The 22003-nt window shown below is 38.1% G+C and overlaps 1 protein-coding gene across 1 annotated transcript; it reads left to right on the forward strand.

Annotated features, from left to right (window-relative positions):
• The first annotated feature begins 279 nt into the window (after window positions 1–279).
• LOC113271578 (ADP-ribosylation factor GTPase-activating protein AGD3-like) lies at window positions 280–8215 on the forward strand. Its single transcript, XM_026521476.1, has 19 exons — window positions 280–880; window positions 1569–1645; window positions 2315–2415; window positions 2509–2579; window positions 2686–2748; window positions 3034–3078; window positions 3159–3224; window positions 3337–3384; window positions 3512–3607; window positions 3694–3735; window positions 4341–4556; window positions 4680–4811; window positions 4961–5188; window positions 5279–5362; window positions 5522–5863; window positions 5948–6093; window positions 6180–6273; window positions 6619–7115; window positions 7256–8215. The coding sequence occupies exons 1-19, from the start codon at window positions 836–838 to the stop codon at window positions 7368–7370; spliced, it is 2508 nt and encodes an 835-aa protein (XP_026377261.1). The 5' UTR covers window positions 280–835; the 3' UTR covers window positions 7371–8215.
• Window positions 8216–22003: the final 13788 nt, after the last annotated feature.

Consider the following 22003-nt stretch of genomic DNA (forward strand, 5'->3'; position numbering starts at 1 on the left):
AGTGGGACCCACATGTGTTGTGGTCCTGTTAAAAGTTCATCTACGAGGAGCATCTCTTTTTAATTTTTAACTTTACAAAGTACAAACAACAACATTGGGCGGGGGGGCGTGTTTGGGGTTTAAGTTTAGTTCTCTTCTCTCCTGCAATTAATTAACACACACAAAGAAAGACATCCGATATTTAAGAAAAACAAAACACAACAAATTGCCCTTGAAATCCGGTTAATAAATAAACCCGAATTATTATTCACAAAAATATTCCCAAAAAAAAAAGAAAAATTAAAAAAAGTTCTCATTTTTTCCTTTCTTTTCTTCTTTCTTTCCCCTTTTCTGTTTTTTTGCTTTTCCTTTGGAGGACCCTAAATTTGAAGAAGAAGAAGAAATTTTAATGCTTACAGACCTGTAAAAATTTCAGAATTAGTATATTAATTATCACTCTTGATTTCTCTGTTGGGTTTTTATTAGCTTTCCAGAAGTACTAGAAGAAGAAGAACTTGAAAAAGGAAGGTTATTTATTGGTGGTGTTGGTGTTGTTGGAGGAGATTTTCAGAGGAAAATTTGTGCTTTTCAATGAATGACCTGAAATGAATGGAAAATTAGCTACAAAAGGAAACAATGCTTGGGTAATATAAGAGATTTCAGTGTTTTTCATATATAAAAAGGTGAGATTTTTGGTGGTTTCTGAGGTTTTTGAAGGGGATTTTGAGGGTTGGATCATGAAGAATGGTTGTGTAGGGTTGAATTAGGTTTGGAATTTGTGGGTTATGTTGATGAGGATTTGGTGTAGAGAAGAAGAAAATATCGTGTACAAATATTACTATTCATCACCATCATCATGCATTTCACAAAGCTCGACGATTCTCCGATGTTTCGGAAACAGGTACATTTATTTATGTTAGATTGTAACAAGGAAGCTTAATTTTATGGGTTTCTGCTTCCAAATGGTTCAAAAATGTTGACATTTTCATCAAAAACAAAAACAGGAAGTTTTGATCAATGGAATGGTTTGAACGATGTTTGACTGAATTCTTAGTTTCTGTTTCGCAAATGATAAACATTTTTGTTGACAGTGAAATTCATTGATTGTTTGATGTACATGAGGTTTCGGTGTTTCGCTATGTCTAGAGCTGTTTTTTTAGTGTGATCCGTGGATGTCATTGTCTATTGATAGAAGAATTAAGGTATTTAGGGAATGTTAAAGTCGTCTTTGGCTTCTGAAAAAACCAGCAGTAAATAACCTCATGAAATGAAGTCTTAAGTAAGATTTGCACAATCCGAGGGAGGGAATGAATCATAGGAGGTGGTAGTGATGTAAGAATACTAACAATGTACAACTGTCTGTGTGCGTCTAGTTCATAGATTTGCCTTGTATTTCTTTTCTCAGTTTCGAATGCTTGTGATGTTGTGTTACTTATAATTGGGTTGTCGTGGTCAGAAATCTGCTTTCTCTCCCATGTTCTTCTTTTTGATTTAACACTTTGTTAACATTGTCAAAATATATGATATATGCTTTCCTTCAAATTCGATAATCTTCTGATTGACTTTTTCTTTCTTCCCGTATGAAACAGCTTGAGTCGCTAGAGGAAACTGCCGAATCACTGAGGGAGAGAAGTCTGCGGTTCCACAAAGGATGTCGAAAGTACACGTATGTACTCATATTGAGTTTCTATCAGATCGACTTTCTATACTCTATCTTATTCTTCTTCCTATAAGCTCTACGTGATATAACATGAAATGGATCCATTAGGCTGTCAGCTTGCCACTTCCTATGTTATATCCCCATAATAATGCAATTCGAAATCACGATCGTCACTGTTTTATTTTATAATAGTTCTGTGAGGTTGTCACTTGTCACTCAGGACCGAGTCTATAACCTTTTAAATTGGGTTTACTTGCATTTGAAGGCTGATATTGGAAGTCCAGATTGCTACCGGTTCGCCATAGAACCCTATAAATATGTCTCATAGATTTCTACAGTACTTGGAATGGCTGGGTTTTGCGACATAATTAAGAGATGTTGTCCTGAAAAAATGTCCATGTATAAAACCTTCTTTTGTCATATCATTACTGTGTATCGATTGCTTGCTTAGCCAAAAGAATGAAATACAAAACACTAGACTAGATGTGTCACGCGTGACCACAAAGTGTCAATTATGTCAGACACTGGTAACAATATTCTGATGTTTTCTTTCTCTTACTTCCATATTGCTGAAAGTTTAGTGTAATCTTTAGAACTCAAAGCAGAAAGTTGGTAGTTCTGTGTTATTTTTATATATTAGAAGGATTTCATACTTTATATTTCTTCTGTTTGCAGAGAAGGGCTTGGGGAGGCTTATGATGGAGACATTGCTTTTGCGAGTGCCCTCGAAACATTTGGTGGAGGGCATAATGATCCTATTAGTGTTGCTTTTGGAGGTACCGCTCCTGCTAAGACAATTTTGTATTACCCGCAACTGCGAGTGATATAAGAAATGTGCTGCTCATACTGATTAATTTATTTTCCCTTAGGCCCTGTCATGACCAAATTTACAATTGCTTTGAGGGAAATTGGGACATACAAGGAAGTTCTAAGATCGCAGGTATGTTTTATTTTTGTCCTTTTACCCAGAAATAATGAAAGAGAGATCGGTTGTGATGTCTGTTCTCTGGATCTTTCTCGTTGACAATTTTCACCCATCATTTCAGGTCGAGCACATCTTGAACGACAGGTTGCTGCACTATGTGAATATTGACTTGCGTGATGTGAAGGTAACTTTTACACTGTTGACTGTTCATTATATGGAATTACATGACCAATTGAGTACACCATACACGAACGCTTCATGCTCCCAGCATCCACTTAGGACAGCAATTTTCGCACTGGTGGCCATAAGTCTTAATTAGTATTAGTGAATAAAATGGTCACCCAAAGCTGGGTGAATCTGAGTACTTTTAGTACTACATACGCATTCACTCTCTGATGCCCTTGTTTTGTTTGTAATCTTCTGCTATACTGAAGTTTGTACAGTAACAATCAACATTTACTTGCTGCAGGAAGCACGGAAGCGTTTTGATAAGGCTAGCCTTCTCTATGATCAGGTATTTATTGTTTGCTAAGATTATTCACCAGATTTCATTTTAAAGAATTCCATGAAAGCAATGGCCGTTCTGTTTGACAGGCTCGCGAGAAGTTTTTGTCTCTGAGGAAAGGCACAAGGACGGATGTAGCTACTGTAGTAGAGGAGGTATTGCATGACTCTGATTTCTCTAAGAATGAAGAAATTTCACCCCCTTGTTTAATTATAGATAGTAGTATAATCTTAACTACATTCTAATCTAAGTTCAAACAAATTTCAGGAACTCCACAATGCAAGATCTACCTTTGAACAAGCACGCTTCAATTTGGTATTTAAAACACTCAAGACCATTTTGTCTATTTGAAACCATCTTTTTTGAGGTGTCAGGTTCATATTATGGTTCTATGATAGTGGTAGTATTGCCCATTAATGTTGGAAGTTTTTTCTTTGTCCAGGTCACTGCTCTTTCTAACGTGGAAGCTAAAAAGAGGTTTGAATTTTTGGAGTCTGTTAGTGGGACCATGGATGCTCATCTTCGTTATTTCAAACAGGTTGGTTTGACAGGGAACTTTTAGTTTATTGTTTGCATCTGTCCTTGTATGCCGCTACTGACTTTATATCGTTGATTTGGCTGCAGGGTTATGAGCTATTGCATCAGATGGAGCCATATATCAACCAGGTTTGTTTCCTTAGCAGGCTATTGCTTCGTAAAAAGCTGTGGTCATTTCCCTTGCTTAGTTGCCTTGCGAGTTTGACTTTCAGCATGTAACTTCTTAGATACATAACTGGGAAATGTTATACCCAAAAAAAAAAAAAACTGGGAATGATATTAGTCAATGCACTGATGATTATAAACTTCACACCTAACTAACTCAAACTTCCTTATTTTTGGAGGGTGTCATACCTTTGATGTATGCCCATTTTGAGTGTTCCCTTGGGACATATTCCTCCGTTATATCATTTATGTAGTTATAAACTTTTATCGGTGCTTTTATTGACTCCAGTGTTCACTGTGACAACCTCATCCATTTGATGCCGGAGGGAATGGATAGATGGGAATTTGCTAGAGAGAAATTTTATTTCCAAACCTTGATAGCAAACCCAGAACCGCCTTGTTATATCATAAAGATGTTTACCTTTTCATATATGAGAACCCTTGAAGTTCCTGAACTTCCTGGAATTAGTTTGTGTGCATCTATTAGAGCGAGTGGGCTTGTCTTTTCACTTAAACTATTTGTTTATGTTTTAAAAAAAAAAGTGACACCTGGACTTAAATTTCTGAAGGTCTTAACTTATGCACAACAATCAAGAGAAAGGTCCAACTATGAGCAGGCAGCTCTTTCTGAAAGGATGCAGGAATACAAAAGACAGGTAGATCGAGAAAGTAGGTGGTCCGCGAATGGCATAAATAGTTCTCCTAATGGGCATGGTGTGCAATCCATTGGTAGAAGTTCACATAAGATGATAGAAGCAGTTATGCAAAATGCCGCAAAGGGGAAGGTATCTTCGTAAAACTTTTTGACTACTAGAACTCTTATAGCTAGTTTCAGTTTTGCTACATAAATTTGCTTTCAGAAGCTACATATGTCTCATGTCTTTACCTCTATGAAATGCTTATGCCAGGTTCAAACCATTCGGCAAGGTTACCTTTCAAAGCGTTCCTCAAATTTGAGAGGTGACTGGAAGAGAAGGTTTTTTGTTCTTGATAGTCGAGGAATGCTGTACTATTACAGGAAGCAAGTGAGCAGACCATCTGTAAGTCGTTTATGTGAAAGAAAATCATATTAAAAATAAATATATATTATGTTGTATGAAGTGCTTTAGCACGCTGCACTCATTTGTCGTTTCTATAAAAATCCACTCTTGATTTTCTGTCATTTAAAAGGCCGTCTGTTTTATTTTAGGGATCCTCTGGCCAACTTTCCAGCCAGAGAAATAATCCCTCTGAACTTGGTTCCGGACTGCTGAGTCGTTGGCTTTCTAATCATTATCATGGTGGTGTTCACGATGAAAAATCAGCTGCTCATCACACTGTGAACCTGCTTACATCCACAATTAAAGTTGATGCTGACCAGTCAGATCTGAGATTCTGCTTCAGGATTATTTCACCATCAAAGAACTACACTTTGCAGGTTAGCTCAGAAATGTATTCATGGTTTCATCTGACGTCAATTTTAATAATAGTTTCTAAAGTGCTTTGGTGTTTTTCTTTATATGTCCAGGCTGAGAGCGCAATGGATCAGATGGACTGGATTGAAAAGATAACTGGTGTTATTGCTTCTTTGCTGAGTTCTCAACCTGAGCGAGTAAATACTAAATTCTATGAATACTTGTACCTTTACATGTCAAGTGAATTCTCTGTAATGCAATATGGTTATACTTCAGTATATAGGTTTAGTTTGTATCTGACACCCTATTCTCGATTCTTTTAACTGATTGTCTTACCATACTGTTTTGCATTTCAGGGTCTCTTGTCAAGTCCAATGGGCAGTGGTCATCATCACTCTACTAGTGAAACTAGTTCTGTAGAGACCTCTGATTTTGATCAAACAGCTATGGAGGAATACACGTCTGAGAGGAATACCACCGGCCATCGTGAGCGCTCATCAAGAAGTTCACTTCTACATCGTTCTAGTGGCAAAACTGAAAAAGAGAAACCGATAGATGTGCTGAGAAAAGTTATTGGAAATGATAAATGTGCTGATTGTGGTGCTCCTGAGCCAGATTGGGCATCATTAAACCTTGGTGTTCTTGTTTGCATAGAATGTTCAGGTGTTCATCGTAATCTTGGTGTACACATATCAAAGGTAATATAAAATTGTGATCAATCTTTCTCTGTAGTAGGCTTAACTTTAAATTTGCAAGATAATAGGATGCATCATGACTTGTAGGTGAGGTCACTGACACTTGACGTGAAAGTCTGGGAACCTTCAGTTATAACCTTATTTCAGTCTCTGGGCAACACCTTTGCTAACTCAGTCTGGGAGGAATTATTGCACACAGGAAGTACTTTTGCTGGTGCTGACATCTCAATGAGGTAAACTACTCATAATACATAAAGTATGTTCAGTTTTCAGATTCATTGTCATATGTATGTTCATAGGGTTTCCTCTTGTTATGCAGAACTAGTAAATCTGAAAAGCTCCAGCTACTTCCAGTTAGTAAACCTAATCATTCTGATCCTATTTCAAAAAAAGAGAAGTTTATAAATGCAAAGGTATTGCTCAAAACCAGTTTATCTATTTTCGCTGTATCTAGATTGGAGCCTAAAGTTGATGTTTTGTGGCTTACTAAATCATATATATGTCCAGATTATTTGCCTTTAGTTAAACACTTATCATGAAAGGCTCCTTTTCCTACCCGGAAATATAGCTTGGGAACACTATTTCTTTGATATGCCATACAAACATTGTGGCTATTTCAATCTTATTTGTCATTTGTCATTCGTTATGGGTTTCGTCTTTTAGATGAAATCCTCTTTTACATGAAGTCTACTCGAAATATACGTGGTCTTGTTTAGCTCAGGGACCTAAAAGTAAATTTATTGTCTTCTGTTTCACAGTATGCAGATAAGCTTTTTGTTCGCAAGCCAAAAGAGGACCAGCATCTTCTTTCGACCGCTTATAATATGTGGGACAGTGTTCGCACAAATGACAAGAAAGCTGTGTACCGCCAAATTGTTAACTCTGATGCAGATGTTAACATGGTGCACGGCCAAGCGTCATTTAGCACGTCTTTAACTCTTGCTAAAGTAATGAAATTGCAAGAGCAGCCAAGCCTTACACGCAACTCTGAAAGCCTCGAATTTGATGCTGCACAAAAAACCTCTAGAGCCAGCTCTATGAACTCTGAAAGGTCGAGTGACTATAAGGATGCAGAAGAACCTCTTGAGGGCTGCTCCTTGCTCCACCTTGCATGCCAAACCGGTGACATAGGCATGATAGAGCTTCTTTTACAGTACGGAGCCAATATAAATGCTTCTGATTCAAGAGGTCGAACGCCACTCCACCAAAGCATCCTCAGAGGCAGAGTTGCATATGCGAAGCTGCTAGTTTCAAGGTAATATTTTGTGGCTCTGTCCCCTTTTTAAGTTGCTATGTATAGAAAGCGAAACGCGAAAAAAGATCTACGCATAATTTCCTATCTCACTTGTAGTAACCTGGCCATTTTGACCTAATGGATTCTGAATATGGTTTCAGAGGTGCCGACCCTCAAGCCATGGACATGGATGGTAAAACCTCATTACAACTTGCAGCGGAAACATCGTTTAATGATGAAGAGGTTCTTGCGCTCTTAGCTGAGACCAACAGATAGCATTGCCGTGTATGAATCTAAAAGCCAATGACATACAAATTTAGGCAGTCCTAATTATGTCCTGAAAGGTATGTTTCTGTACACAGTTCATCATATGTATAATATAAGATATGAGGGGTAACTTTCCCACTGAAGGGAAACGTTCACCAAGGGTCGCTCTGAGAAGGGTAGCGGCTTAAAAGGAGGAATTGAACGGCCAGGTGTGCAGGTTCAGGGAGTTTTTGGCCTATGAGTAACACATTGCTCAACTGACCCTGAAAGTTGAAGAATAATCATCCGAAGTTATCTGAAGAGATCAAGAGCTGGATTCTCTTTGTTGGGGGTTTCTGACATGTAAACTGTCGTTGTCTCTTATCTATCTGTTTGTTGTTGTTGTTCTTGCTGTTATCTTTCTTTGGAGCAACGGTTTTGGCGGTTTTACAAGCGCATGGATTTGTTTGGTGGTTTGGTTTGTGCTTTAGTTTGGTTGTAGTTGATCGTTGACCTTTTAGTATGGCGCAGCCTTTGTTACACTATTAAGATTAGCTCAGCACTCATGATAGGATAGAAAAGCTTTCCTTACTATCCCTAAGTGGATAATTCTGTACGACTTCTTATTTGTTCTTAGTTTGGAATCTGGGGAGATTTGCCATACCTGGAACATTGGTTTTTTGGGGTATGGACCGTGGAGGTGGTGGTAGGAAGTTGTCTTCTTCTATGTTGTATATAAAGTTTTGTAACCTTTTATATGTAGAACTTCTTTTGCTGAAGTTACCAACACTTTTTCCCCCTTAATCCATTATTAGATGGGGGGATTTGTAAATGTTCAGAATGCTTTTTTTTGTAATGTGTTGTTGTTTGCCTCATCTGCATTGTAGAAAAAGCTTGTTATCTGTGTTTCTTTCTTACCATGCCTAGAGCATAATTGCAAGTGAAAATCCCATGGAATGGTCCATTGGTGTTTCGCATTTCTGGTGATCATGAATGTAGTAGGTGCATCTTTAGCATCACAGTATGAATGGCTTCTAATAGAGGCAACGACTTGCTTGGGGGTGTACCATTCCAAAGGCAAATGATTTTTTGTCTTATACGAAATTTGGTACTCCCAAATAAATCGGTACTCCTTTTAGCAATCTTGACATTATGGGTGGTATTTTTTACTCCCTGTCCCATTTTAGATGAAGCTTTGGTTACCGCCTGGAGGAAAAGTCCAGTCAGCTTTCTTTGTCACAAGCATCCAAGGACCATAGTTTGCATGGTTTGATCATGAGATTCAGTATTCGATTGACAATGTAAATTCTCCATGTCCTTGGGGACATGTTCAAGTGGATGTTGGGTAGATGGACAAGTTTGAGCACGATGATTAGCTCGTCCACATTCAAAACAAATTGAAGTAAGACCTTCATACTCGATCACTTGAGTGATGTTCACAATCTTAGTCTTAGGAATAAGAGGTTTCTTAAGAAAAATCTGCACACGAATACGAGCGAACCAACCTCTTGTCATACTTGCTGTAGTAACAATATCCGTGTTTAATTTTATTACTCCTACCAACCATGAATTTCTTTATCAAACTGGTAATTCAAGCAACCTTATCCAGACAACAGTATGCACAAAATCAGCTTGAGATGGTTTAAATTCTGGTGACTGTATGCCCAGAAATGAACCATGGACCATCTAATAAGGCATGCTTCTCATTAAACATTAAATTTTAAAAGGAAGAAATCTTTGCCAAGATGAATGATGTTAATAATACCTGTTGGAATCTCACAATCCATCTATAAGCAGACAAAAATACACCTCTTATTACACCCAACTCTACAAAATTTATGGTAGAGGAGGAAGCATCAAAAACAATATACAGTGATCAAAACCACCGGAGAAAGCACTGCATATCAATATCTGTGCCGCCAAGGATATGGTGGATAATAAGGGGCGGCCTGTGGTGGTGGATAACCCTGTTGAGGATAGCGTGCAGGTGGTTATGCCTGTCGTGGGGGAGGATAAAGGGAAGCATGTGGTGGAGGTGGTTGTTGAGGATCGAGTGCAGGGTGGTATGCCTGCGGAGGGTAGCCATTTCGCATGGGAGGATAGGTGGCTGGTGGAGCAGGGTAGTAGTAAACAGATGACTCATATGGCATGGCTGTAGGATTTAGTGGTTGGTATGCCGTTGCTGTAGGATTTAATGCAGATTGCACCGGAGTAGCACCAGCTATTCCGTCGGCACCATGGCCACCATGACCTCTGCAACAAGTATATGAAGATTTCTTCCATGAGTAGTTGTACTAAAACAAATTATTATCAACAGCTTCTACCTGGTAGACCTTCTAAGAAATATATGCAAAAGGATATCACTTGCTGAAGCAAGCTCTAATTGTCTCACCTGTTACCAGCACAAAGATGAGCGATTGGAAGTTCAACTGCTTCTTTAATTTTCACAGCTCGAGCATCTAGTCCACCAATCTCTGCATATGATTCCAGTGGTGCCTTCTCCACCTTCTTAACAGACACCACGGGATCAACATCATCTTGAAGAAGCCCGACAATGGAGCCACCATGACCTCTCTCGCCTCTTCCAACGGCAGGGCGGCCACCATGTCAAATTTGAATCTCAAGAGCATGTGAAACAAATCGGTAACGGAAATATGTCCATAATACACAACAGTTTAAGTGCAGACAAAAGTTAACACACAAACAGACTTTCAAAGTTACCTGCTCATTGTATGGACAGAATAGGATTATATGACCGGGTTTTCGACAACGAAAGCAAATCCCAGGTGGCTTACTGAAAAACAGAACCCTATTGCTACAGCTCTAAGCAAGAATTGATCCAGTGTCCAATCTTTTAAAGCTACAGGAAACAGTACGACCCGAGGAGCTAGAGAACGGGCAATATGTGACAGTCTGTCAGCAACATAGTTTGCCTCACGGACTATCCACTCAAAAAGTACTTGGGCGACGATACTTCTCCATGTTTTTTCTAATAGAGGCCATCAGGTCTAGAAGTTGTTCTCTGTCATTAGTTCTGCGCCTTGCATGCAGAATCACTTCGAATGTGTCATCCCCAATGATCCTTTCAAGGACCTCAATGGCCTTCTTATTATCACATCTAACAATTAAACATGGAAAATCTTCAGGATCAACCGCCCATAATAAGATGTCCGCGGCTGTCAGCTCCGTATATAAAAGTTGTAAGCGGGTTCTTCCAAGAATCCAATTCATCTTCCCACTCTACATCTTCGCAAAAATCCATCTGATCAGACCTTTCCCCTTCTTTATGGTCTGGAAATCTTGCACCGGGGAGACCAACCTTAGGATTAAGACCATCTTTGTCTCTTATAGCGAAACCAACAGTAAAATCAAAGGATGAACCTATCCCGCTTGCGTCGACTGTAGCTACAGAAAAATTTAGGATCTTTGGGTGGTTCAAAACCTTGTCTGTCTGGTATCACACTTCCATCCTTGATAAATGTAGCTGGATTTTCCATATTCATTACAATGAAATGAAATCGCCGTCGTAATATTCGGGTGATAACTCCATAGCTGTTCTACGAGTTCTGACAGAAGATCTGACAATTCCAGCTAGAATTACACCAAACGCTAGCAGTTCAAGAAATAGTTCACTGTCTAGCTAGTAGTTCCGGTAACTTCTCTCTAAGCAAGGTTAAAGACCTCATGTACATCTATGCCTAAATGGTATTTTCCGTACTCTGATTTTTCGTTTTTTACCGAGATTTCATTCATGTGGGGGATTGTTGGAGAAAATGAGTTATTTAATAAATGATTTTTTGGTCTTGGTGTGGTTTGATCTCATGACCTAAGGGTCTAAGGATACTCACTCATTTTTGAGTGAATGAAATGGAACCTTTAGTCCCTAAGTTGTGGAAAACTAAAGAGGTGCTCCACTATATTAGCATTTCTCATGGATATGTTGTAAAACAATGTGGGTGGGGCGAAAATACATGTTTCGACCCATGTCCATGCGCGTGTACCAAGCACCAAGTCCGTGTCTACTTGAAATTATTTTTTGCAAGTTTTTAACTTGATAAATAATTTATTTAAGAGTTTTATTAATGGAAAAAATTCTTTTTTTGTGTTTAATTGTTTTACAAGAAACAAAACTCGTTTTATAAGAAAAAAAACCTAAACCTAACTTGATTTGCAAGTTAATTTTCCTATAAATACAACTCGAAAATCTATTTTCAAAACACACAAGCAACGACCATCTCTAGGTCTACTTTTCTTCATCTTCTTGCTTTTATTTTCGTGCGGCGTTTTACTTCCATCCCCGTTGCTGAGTTTAAAAAAGGGTAACTTGTATTGTGCTAATACAAGTTATATCGGGCAGTCTTATCCTGGACACATCTTCGCAAGTTGGGGTTTAACATTACTTTAGAGTATACGTGCGAACTAATGTGTTAAGGACAGCTTGTTGAACCTGTGATTCTGCCCTCATCAATTTGTTCGTGGTAGAGTTGTTTGATACGGTTCTTTATATTTATTGTTTGATACATCTGACGTTTCTTCTATTGTTGCAAGACTCCAACATCTTCTTCTTCTTATTCTCCTTCTCTTCTTGTTCCTTATTCACTCTAAGAATCACTTCCTCGGGAATGTCCTCTTTCTCCACACCATAAAGGATTTCATCTCTGTCGCTATCACGAATATACACAAGCATATACGCATTTGCAGATTCTGGTACCCCACCGTAGTGCTCCTTCACCCTGTCGATATGTACTATTCTTACTTGTTTATCATTGAACTCGAACCATTGATCTGAGCCCATGGGTCTTATAAAAGCATAGTAGTGTCCAAGGTGGAAAACTAAAGAGGTGCTCCACTATATTACCATGTTCTCATGGATATGTTGTAAAACAATGTGGGTGGAGCGGGTGGGGAGAAAAATACATGTTTCGACCCATGCCCATGCGCGTGTACCAAGCACCAAGTCCGTGTCTACTTGAAATTATATTTTCCAAGTTTTTAACTTGATAAATAATTTATTTAAGAGTTTTATTTATGGAAAAAAATCCTTTTTTGTGTTTAATTGTTTTACAAGAAACAAAACTCGTTTTATAAGAAAAAAAACCTAAACCTAACTTGATTTGCAAGTTAATTTTCCTACAAATACAACTCGAAAAATCTCTTTTCAAAATACACAAGCAGCGACCATCTCTAGGTCTACTTTTCTTCATCTTCTTGCTTTTATATTCGTGCGGCGTTTTACTTCCATCCCCGTTGCTGAGTTTAAGAGTGGGTAACTTGTATTGTGCTAATACAAGTTATATCGGGCAGTCTTATCCTGGACACATCTTCGCACGTTGGGGTTTAGCATTACTTTAGAGTATACCCGCGAACTAATGTGTTAAGGCCAGCTTGTTGAACCTGTGATTCTGCCCTCATCAATTTGTTCGTGGTAGAGTTGTTTGATACGTTTCTTTATATTTATTGTTTGATACATCTGACGTTTCTTCTATTGTTGCAAGACTCCAACATCTTATTCTTCTTATTCTCCTTCTCTTCTTGTTCCTTATTCACTCTAAGAATCACTTCCTCGGGAATGTCCTCTTTCTCCACACCACAAAGGATTTCATCTCTGTCGCTATCACGAATATACACAAGCATATACGCATTTGCAGATTCTGGTACCCCACCGTAGTGCTCCTTCACCCTGTCGATATGTACTCTTCTTACCTGTTTATCATTGAACTCGAACCATTGATATGAGCCCATGGGTCTTATAAAAGCATAGTAGTGTCCAAGGTGGAAAACTAAAGAGGTGCTCCACTATATTACCATGTTCTCATGGATATGTTGTAGAACAATGTGGGTGGAGCGGGTGGGGCGAAAAATACATGTTTCGACCCATGCCCATGCGCGTGTACCAAGCACCAAGTCTGTGTCTACTTGAAATTATTTTTTGCAAGTTTTTAACTTGATAAATAATTTATTTAAGAGTTTTATTTATGGAAAAAATTCCTTTTTTGTGTTTGATTGTTTTACAAGAAACAAAACTCGTTTTATAAGAAAAAAACCTAAACCTAACTTGATTTGCAAGTTAATTTTCATATAAATACAACTCGAAAATCTCTTTTCAAAACACACAAGCAGCGACCATCTCTAGGTCTACTTTTCTTCATCTTCTTTCTTTTATTTTCGTGCGGCGTTTTACTTCCATCCCCGTTGCTGAGTTTAAGAGTGGGTAACTTGTATTGTGCTAATACAAGTTATATCGGGCAGTCTTATCCTGGACACATCTTCGCACGTTGGGGTTTAGCATTACTTTAGAGTGTACCCGCGAACTAATGTGTTAAGGCCAGCTTGTTGAACCTGTGATTCTGCCCTCATCAATTTGTTCGTGGTAGAGTTGTTTGATACGGTTCTTTATATTTATTGTTTGATACATCTGACGTTTCTTCTATTGTTGCAAGACTCCAACATCTTCTTCTTCTTATTCTCCTTCTCTTCTTGTTCTTTATTCACTCTAAGAATCACTTCCTCGGGAATGTCCTCTTTCTCCACACCACAAAGGATTTCATCTCTGTCGCTATCACGAATATACACAAGCATATACGCATTTGCAGATTCTGGTACCCCACCGTAGTGCTCCTTCACCCTGTCAATATGTACTCTTCTTACCTGTTTATCATTGAACTCGAACCATTGATATGAGCCCATGGGTCTTATAAAAGCATAGTAGTGTCCAAGGTGGAAAACTAAAGAGGTGCTCCACTATATTACCATGTTCTCATGGATATGTTTTAGAACAATGTGGGTGGAGCGGGTGGGGAGAAAAATACATGTTTCGACCCATGCCCATGCGCGTGTACCAAGCACCAAGTCCGTGTCTACTTGAAATTATTTTTTGCAAGTTTTTTTAACTTGATAAATAATTTATTTAAGAGTTTTATTTATGGAAAAAATTCCTTTTTTGTGTTTAATTGTTTTACAAGAAACAAAACTCGTTTTATAAGAAAAAAACCTAAACCTAACTTGATTTGCAAGTTAATTTTCCAATAAATACAACTCGAAAATCTCTTTTCAAAACACACAAGCAGCGACCATCTCTAGGTCTACTTTTCTTCATCTTCTTTCTTTTATTTTCGTGCGGCGTTTTACTTCCATCCCCGTTGCTGAGTTTAAGAGTGGGTAACTTGTATTGTGCTAATACAAGTTATATCGGGCAGTCTTATCCTGGACACATCTTCGCACGTTGGGGTTTAGCATTACTTTAGAGTGTACCCGCGAACTAATGTGTTAAGGCCAGCTTGTTGAACCTGTGATTCTGCCCTCATCAATTTGTTCGTGGTAGAGTTGTTTGATACGGTTCTTTATATTTATTGTTTGATACATCTGACGTTTCTTCTATTGTTGCAAGAATCCAACATCTTCTTCTTCTTATTCTCCTTCTCTTCTTGTTCTTTATTCACTCTAAGAATCACTTCCTCGGGAATGTCCTCTTTCTCCACACCACAAAGGATTTCATCTCTGTCGCTATCACGAATATACACAAGCATATACGCATTTGCAGATTCTGGTACCCCACCGTAGTGCTCCTTCACCCTGTCGATATGTACTCTTCTTACCTGTTTATCATTGAACTCGAACCATTGATCTGAGCCCATGGGTCTTATAAAAGCATAGTAGTGTCCAAGGTGGAAAACTAAAGAGGTGCTCCACTATATTACCATGTTCTCATGGATATGTTTTAGAACAATGTGGGTGGAGCGGGTGGGGCGAAAAATACATGTTTCGACCCATGCCCATGCGCGTGTACCAAGCACCAAGTCCGTGTCTACTTGAAATTATTTTTTGCAAGTTTTTTTAACTTGATAAAGAATTTATTTAAGAGTTTTATTTATGGAAAAAATTCCTTTTTTGTGTTTAATTGTTTTACAAGAAACAAAACTCGTTTTATAAGAAAAAAACCTAAACCTAACTTGATTTGCAAGTTAATTTTCCTATAAATACAACTCGAAAATCTCTTTTCAAAACACACAAGCAGCGACCATCTCTAGGTCTACTTTTCTTTATCTTCTTGCTTTTATTTTCGTGCGGAGTTTTACTTCCATCCCCGTTGCTGAGTTTAAGAGTGGGTAACTTGTATTGTGCTAATACAAGTTATATCGGGCAGTCTTATCCTGGACACATCTTCACACGTTGGGGTTTAGCATTACTTTAGAGTGTACCCGCGAACTAATGTGTTAAGGCCAGCTTGTTGAACCTGTGATTCTGCCCTCATCAATTTGTTCGTGGTAGAGTTGTTTGATACGGTTCTTTATATTTATTGTTTGATACATCTGACGTTTCTTCTATTGTTGCAAGACTCCAACATCTTCTTCTTCTTATTCTCCTTCTCTTCTTGTTCTTTATTCACTCTAAGAATCACTTCCTCGGGAATGTCCTCTTTCTCCACACCACAAAGGATTTCATCTCTGTCGCTATCACGAATATACACAAGCATATACGCATTTGCAGATTCTGGTACCCCACCGTAGTGCTCCTTCACCCTGTCAATATGTACTCTTCTTACCTGTTTATCATTGAACTCGAACCATTGATATGAGCCCATGGGTCTTATAAAAGCATAGTAGTGTCCAAGGTGGAAAACTAAAGAGGTGCTCCACTATATTACCATGTTCTCATGGATATGTTTTAGAACAATGTGGGTGGAGCGGGTGGGGAGAAAAATACATGTTTCGACCCATGCCCATGCGCGTGTACCAAGCACCAAGTCCGTGTCTACTTGAAATTATTTTTTGCAAGTTTTTTTAACTTGATAAATAATTTATTTAAGAGTTTTATTTATGGAAAAAATTCCTTTTTTGTGTTTAATTGTTTTACAAGAAACAAAACTCGTTTTATAAGAAAAAAACCTAAACCTAACTTGATTTGCAAGTTAATTTTCCTATAAATACAACTCGAAAATCTCTTTTCAAAACACACAAGCAGCGACCATCTCTAGGTCTACTTTTCTTCATCTTCTTGCTTTTATTTTCGTGCGGCGTTTTACTTCCATACCCGTTGCTGAGTTTAAGAGTGGGTAACTTGTATTGTGCTAATACAAGTTATATCGGACAGTCTTATCCTGGACACATGTTTCGACCCATGCCCATGCGCGTGGACCAAGCACCAAGTCCGTGTCTACTTGAAATTATTTTTTGCAAGTTTTTAACTTGATAAATAATTTATTTAAGAGTTTTATTTATGGAAAAAATTCCTTTTTTGTGTTTAATTGTTTTACAAGAAACAAAACTCGTTTTATAAGAAAAAACCTAAACCTAACTTGATTTGCATGTAAATTTTCCTATAAATACAACTCAAAAATCTCTTTTCAAAACACACAAGCAGCGACCATTTCTAGGTCTACTTTTCTTCATCTTCTTGCTTTTATTTTTGTGCGGCGTTTTACTTCCATCCCCGTTGCTGAGTTTAAGAGTGGGTAACTTGTATTGTTCTAATACAAGTTATATCGGGCAGTCTTATCCTTGACACACGTTTCGACCCATGCACATGCGCGTGTACCAAGCACCAAGTCCGTGTCTACTTGAAATTATTTTTTGCAAGTTTTTAACTTGATAAATAATTTATTTAAGAGTTTTATTTATGGAAAAAATTCCTTTTTTGTGTTTAATTGTTTTACAAGAAACAAAACTCGTTTTATAAGAAAAAAACCTAAACCTAACTTGATTTGCAAGTTAATTTTCCAATAAATACAACTCGAAAATCTCTTTTCAAAACACACAAGCAGCGACCATCTCTAGGTCTACTTTTCTTCATCTTCTTGCTTTTATTTTCGTGCGGCGTTTTACTTCCATCCACGTTGCTGAGTTTAAGAGTGGGTAACTTGTATTGTGCTAATACAAGTTATATCGGGCAGTCTTATCCTGGACACATCTTCGCACGTTGGGGTTTAGCATTACTTTAGAGTGTACCCGCGAACTAATGTGTTAAGGCCAGCTTGTTGAACCTGTGATTCTGCCCTCATCAATTTGTTCGTGGTAGAGTTGTTTGATACGGTTCTTTATATTTATTGTTTGATACATCTGACGTTTCTTCTATTGTTGCAAGACTCCAACATCTTCTTCTTCTTATTCTCCTTCTCTTCTTGTTCTTTATTCACTCTAAGAATCACTTCCTCGGGAATGTCCTCTTTCTCCACACCACAAAGGATTTCATCTCTGTCGCTATCACGAATATACACAAGCATATACGCATTTGCAGATTCTGGTACCCCACCGTAGTGCTCCTTCACCCTGTCAATATGTACTCTTCTTACCTGTTTATCATTGAACTCGAACCATTGATATGAGCCCATGGGTCTTATAAAAGCATAGTAGTGTCCAAGGTGGAAAACTAAAGAGGTGCTCCACTATATTACCATGTTCTCATGGATATGTTGTAGAACAATGTGGGTGGAGCGGGTGGGGCGAAAAATACATGTTTCGACCCATGCCCATGCGCGTGTACCAAGCACCAAGTCTGTGTCTACTTGAAATTATTTTTTGCAAGTTTTTAACTTGATAAATAATTTATTTAAGAGTTTTATTTATGGAAAAAATTCCTTTTTTGTGTTTGATTGTTTTACAAGAAACAAAACTCGTTTTATAAGAAAAAAACCTAAACCTAACTTGATTTGCAAGTTAATTTTCATATAAATACAACTCGAAAATCTCTTTTCAAAACACACAAGCAGCGACCATCTCTAGGTCTACTTTTCTTCATCTTCTTTCTTTTATTTTCGTGCGGCGTTTTACTTCCATCCCCGTTGCTGAGTTTAAGAGTGGGTAACTTGTATTGTGCTAATACAAGTTATATCGGGCAGTCTTATCCTGGACACATCTTCGCACGTTGGGGTTTAGCATTACTTTAGAGTGTACCCGCGAACTAATGTGTTAAGGCCAGCTTGTTGAACCTGTGATTCTGCCCTCATCAATTTGTTCGTGGTAGAGTTGTTTGATACGGTTCTTTATATTTATTGTTTGATACATCTGACGTTTCTTCTATTGTTGCAAGACTCCAACATCTTCTTCTTCTTATTCTCCTTCTCTTCTTGTTCTTTATTCACTCTAAGAATCACTTCCTCGGGAATGTCCTCTTTCTCCACACCACAAAGGATTTCATCTCTGTCGCTATCACGAATATACACAAGCATATACGCATTTGCAGATTCTGGTACCCCACCGTAGTGCTCCTTCACCCTGTCGATATGTACTCTTCTTACCTGTTTATCATTGAACTCGAACCATTGATCTGAGCCCATGGGTCTTATAAAAGCATAGTAGTGTCCAAGGTGGAAAACTAAAGAGGTGCTCCACTATATTACCATGTTCTCATGGATATGTTTTAGAACAATGTGGGTGGAGCGGGTGGGGCGAAAAATACATGTTTCGACCCATGCCCATGCGCGTGTACCAAGCACCAAGTCCGTGTCTACTTGAAATTATTTTTTGCAAGTTTTTTTAACTTGATAAAGAATTTATTTAAGAGTTTTATTTATGGAAAAAATTCCTTTTTTGTGTTTAATTGTTTTACAAGAAACAAAACTCGTTTTATAAGAAAAAAACCTAAACCTAACTTGATTTGCAAGTTAATTTTCCTATAAATACAACTCGAAAATCTCTTTTCAAAACACACAAGCAGCGACCATCTCTAGGTCTACTTTTCTTTATCTTCTTGCTTTTATTTTCGTGCGGAGTTTTACTTCCATCCCCGTTGCTGAGTTTAAGAGTGGGTAACTTGTATTGTGCTAATACAAGTTATATCGGGCAGTCTTATCCTGGACACATCTTCACACGTTGGGGTTTAGCATTACTTTAGAGTGTACCCGCGAACTAATGTGTTAAGGCCAGCTTGTTGAACCTGTGATTCTGCCCTCATCAATTTGTTCGTGGTAGAGTTGTTTGATACGGTTCTTTATATTTATTGTTTGATACATCTGACGTTTCTTCTATTGTTGCAAGACTCCAACATCTTCTTCTTCTTATTCTCCTTCTCTTCTTGTTCTTTATTCACTCTAAGAATCACTTCCTCGGGAATGTCCTCTTTCTCCACACCACAAAGGATTTCATCTCTGTCGCTATCACGAATATACACAAGCATATACGCATTTGCAGATTCTGGTACCCCACCGTAGTGCTCCTTCACCCTGTCAATATGTACTCTTCTTACCTGTTTATCATTGAACTCGAACCATTGATATGAGCCCATGGGTCTTATAAAAGCATAGTAGTGTCCAAGGTGGAAAACTAAAGAGGTGCTCCACTATATTACCATGTTCTCATGGATATTTTTAGAACAATGTGGGTGGAGCGGGTGGGGAGAAAAATACACGTTTCGACCCATGCACATGCGCGTGTACCAAGCACCAAGTCCGTGTCTACTTGAAATTATTTTTTGCAAGTTTTTAACTTGATAAATAATTTATTTAAGAGTTTTATTTATGGAAAAAATTCCTTTTTTGTGTTTAATTGTTTTACAAGAAACAAAACTCGTTTTATAAGAAAAAAACCTAAACCTAACTTGATTTGCAAGTTAATTTTCCAATAAATACAACTCGAAAATCTCTTTTCAAAACACACAAGCAGCGACCATCTCTAGGTCTACTTTTCTTCATCTTCTTGCTTTTATTTTCGTGCGGCGTTTTACTTCCATCCACGTTGCTGAGTTTAAGAGTGGGTAACTTGTATTGTGCTAATACAAGTTATATCGGGCAGTCTTATCCTGGACACATCTTCGCACGTTGGGGTTTAGCATTACTTTAGAGTGTACCCGCGAACTAATGTGTTAAGGCCAGCTTGTTGAACCTGTGATTCTGCCCTCATCAATTTGTTCGTGGTAGAGTTGTTTGATACGGTTCTTTATATTTATTGTTTGATACATCTGACGTTTCTTCTATTGTTGCAAGACTCCAACATCTTCTTCTTCTTATTCTCCTTCTCTTCTTGTTCTTTATTCACTCTAAGAATCACTTCCTCGGGAATGTCCTCTTTCTCCACACCACAAAGGATTTCATCTCTGTCGCTATCACGAATATACACAAGCATATACGCATTTGTAGATTCTGGTACCCCAACGTAGTGCTCCTACTCTTCTTACCTGTTTATCATTGAACTCGAACCATTGATCTGAGCCCATGGGTCTTATAAAAGCATAGTAGTGTCCAAGGTGTACTTCACCACTGTGAACTAAAACAGCAAAAAGCGTGTAAAGATTGCGGACACCCTTATCAGCATCTGGAGATAAGTATTTGCGATGCTCCCTATCAAAGCATATAAAGCAGTTGTAACATATTAGTAGCAACTTTTACACCTATGACCTATCCACACACTTGGACTTGGTCTTCATAAGATGTTTACACACCGTGGGGATACTAATTTATTTGGGGGACTTAAATTTTATATAAGACAAAACATCTATATTAATATAAGATATTGATACACCCTTAAACAAACTGATATCTCCTTTAGCATCCTTGGTGCAGACGTTCTTTTTAGTGGTTGGAGGCTAACGAAAAACGTCATATGTACCATCTGTAGGAAAAAGAAACGATTTTCTTTTTTCTTTTTTTTTTTTAAGAAAAGGAAGTTTTATTTGATATAAGAGCAGTTACAAGCTAGCTTCTGTCAAGCAGAAGCTGCCTCCTAATTAAATTAGGAGGATTTTCAAACCACACACCTGTATACATATGCTTACAAGCAAACTTTGCCAGCTGATCTGCTGGTTTATTACACACCCTATGTACAAAAACAACCACACACGAAGGAAAGGAAGATACCATAGCTCTAATGTGAGTGAAGAGATTGGAATCTTCTTTGCGACAACTATTATACAGGGAAACAGCTTCATCCACACCTTTGTTATCTGTTTGTACAATAACTTTATTACAGTTCAGTTGTTGAGCCCACTGCAGACCTTCTAACACTGCTAATGCTTCTGCTTGATCAATATCTCTAGTTGTGATTGAGATAGCTTTGGCAGCTAAAAACTCTCCTGCATCATTGCGAATAACCAGACCCAAACCAGAAGAATTATTAGTGTTACCTATAGAAGCATCCACAGAAACGCATAACCATCCTACAGGAGGAGGCGACCAATGCAAATGCTGAAAAGTTGACCTAGGAGTATGTACAGCATGATCTAATGCAATGTCGATATGATATGAGGTGTAGAAGTAATATATGCAATGTACAGTACTAGTGGGATTAGGTTTAATGTGTTGAAAGACAAAGGAACAACGAGTTTTCCATATCTGCCAGAAAGTGACCACAATCAAATGAACCAGTGAAGACTGTTTGAAGGAGATAAGACTCTGCCCATTAGTCCACGACTGTAACCACTCTTGCATATTGCTGATAGACAGTAAATGATGAAGGATATACTCTGAGATCGCAAACCAAACCGCTCGAGCAAATGTACACTGGATGAAGAGGTGTAGCGTAGTTTTTGTAGTTTCACCACATAGAGGACATAACATACTTTTATCTTTTGAATATTTGAACACCACTGCAGATACTGGGAGGATATTATGGCATAACTTCCATAAGAAAATCAACAGTTTATATGGTAGTTTTAAATGCCACAATTTAAGCCAAAAGGTTTCAGTAAATGGTGTAATGGAATGTTGTGATTGTTGTTGTTGCAATATGAGTTGG

The sequence above is a fragment of the Papaver somniferum genome, chromosome 4 (assembly GCF_003573695.1).
Source record: "Papaver somniferum cultivar HN1 chromosome 4, ASM357369v1, whole genome shotgun sequence".
Taxonomy (NCBI): domain Eukaryota; kingdom Viridiplantae; phylum Streptophyta; class Magnoliopsida; order Ranunculales; family Papaveraceae; genus Papaver; species Papaver somniferum.

What these genes read in the sequence shown, in the direction of transcription:
- LOC113271578 (XM_026521476.1), top strand. Translation starts at nt 836, where the DNA reads ATGCATTTCACAAAGCTCGACGATTCTCCGATGTTTCGGAAACAG. An exon ending in AAAATGCCGCAAAGGGGAAG is followed by an intron (nt 4,557 to 4,679) that starts GTATCTTCGTAA and finishes TGCTTATGCCAG; the next exon opens with GTTCAAACCATTCGGCAAGG. An exon ending in AGCAAGTGAGCAGACCATCT is followed by an intron (nt 4,812 to 4,960) that starts GTAAGTCGTTTA and finishes GTTTTATTTTAG; the next exon opens with GGATCCTCTGGCCAACTTTC.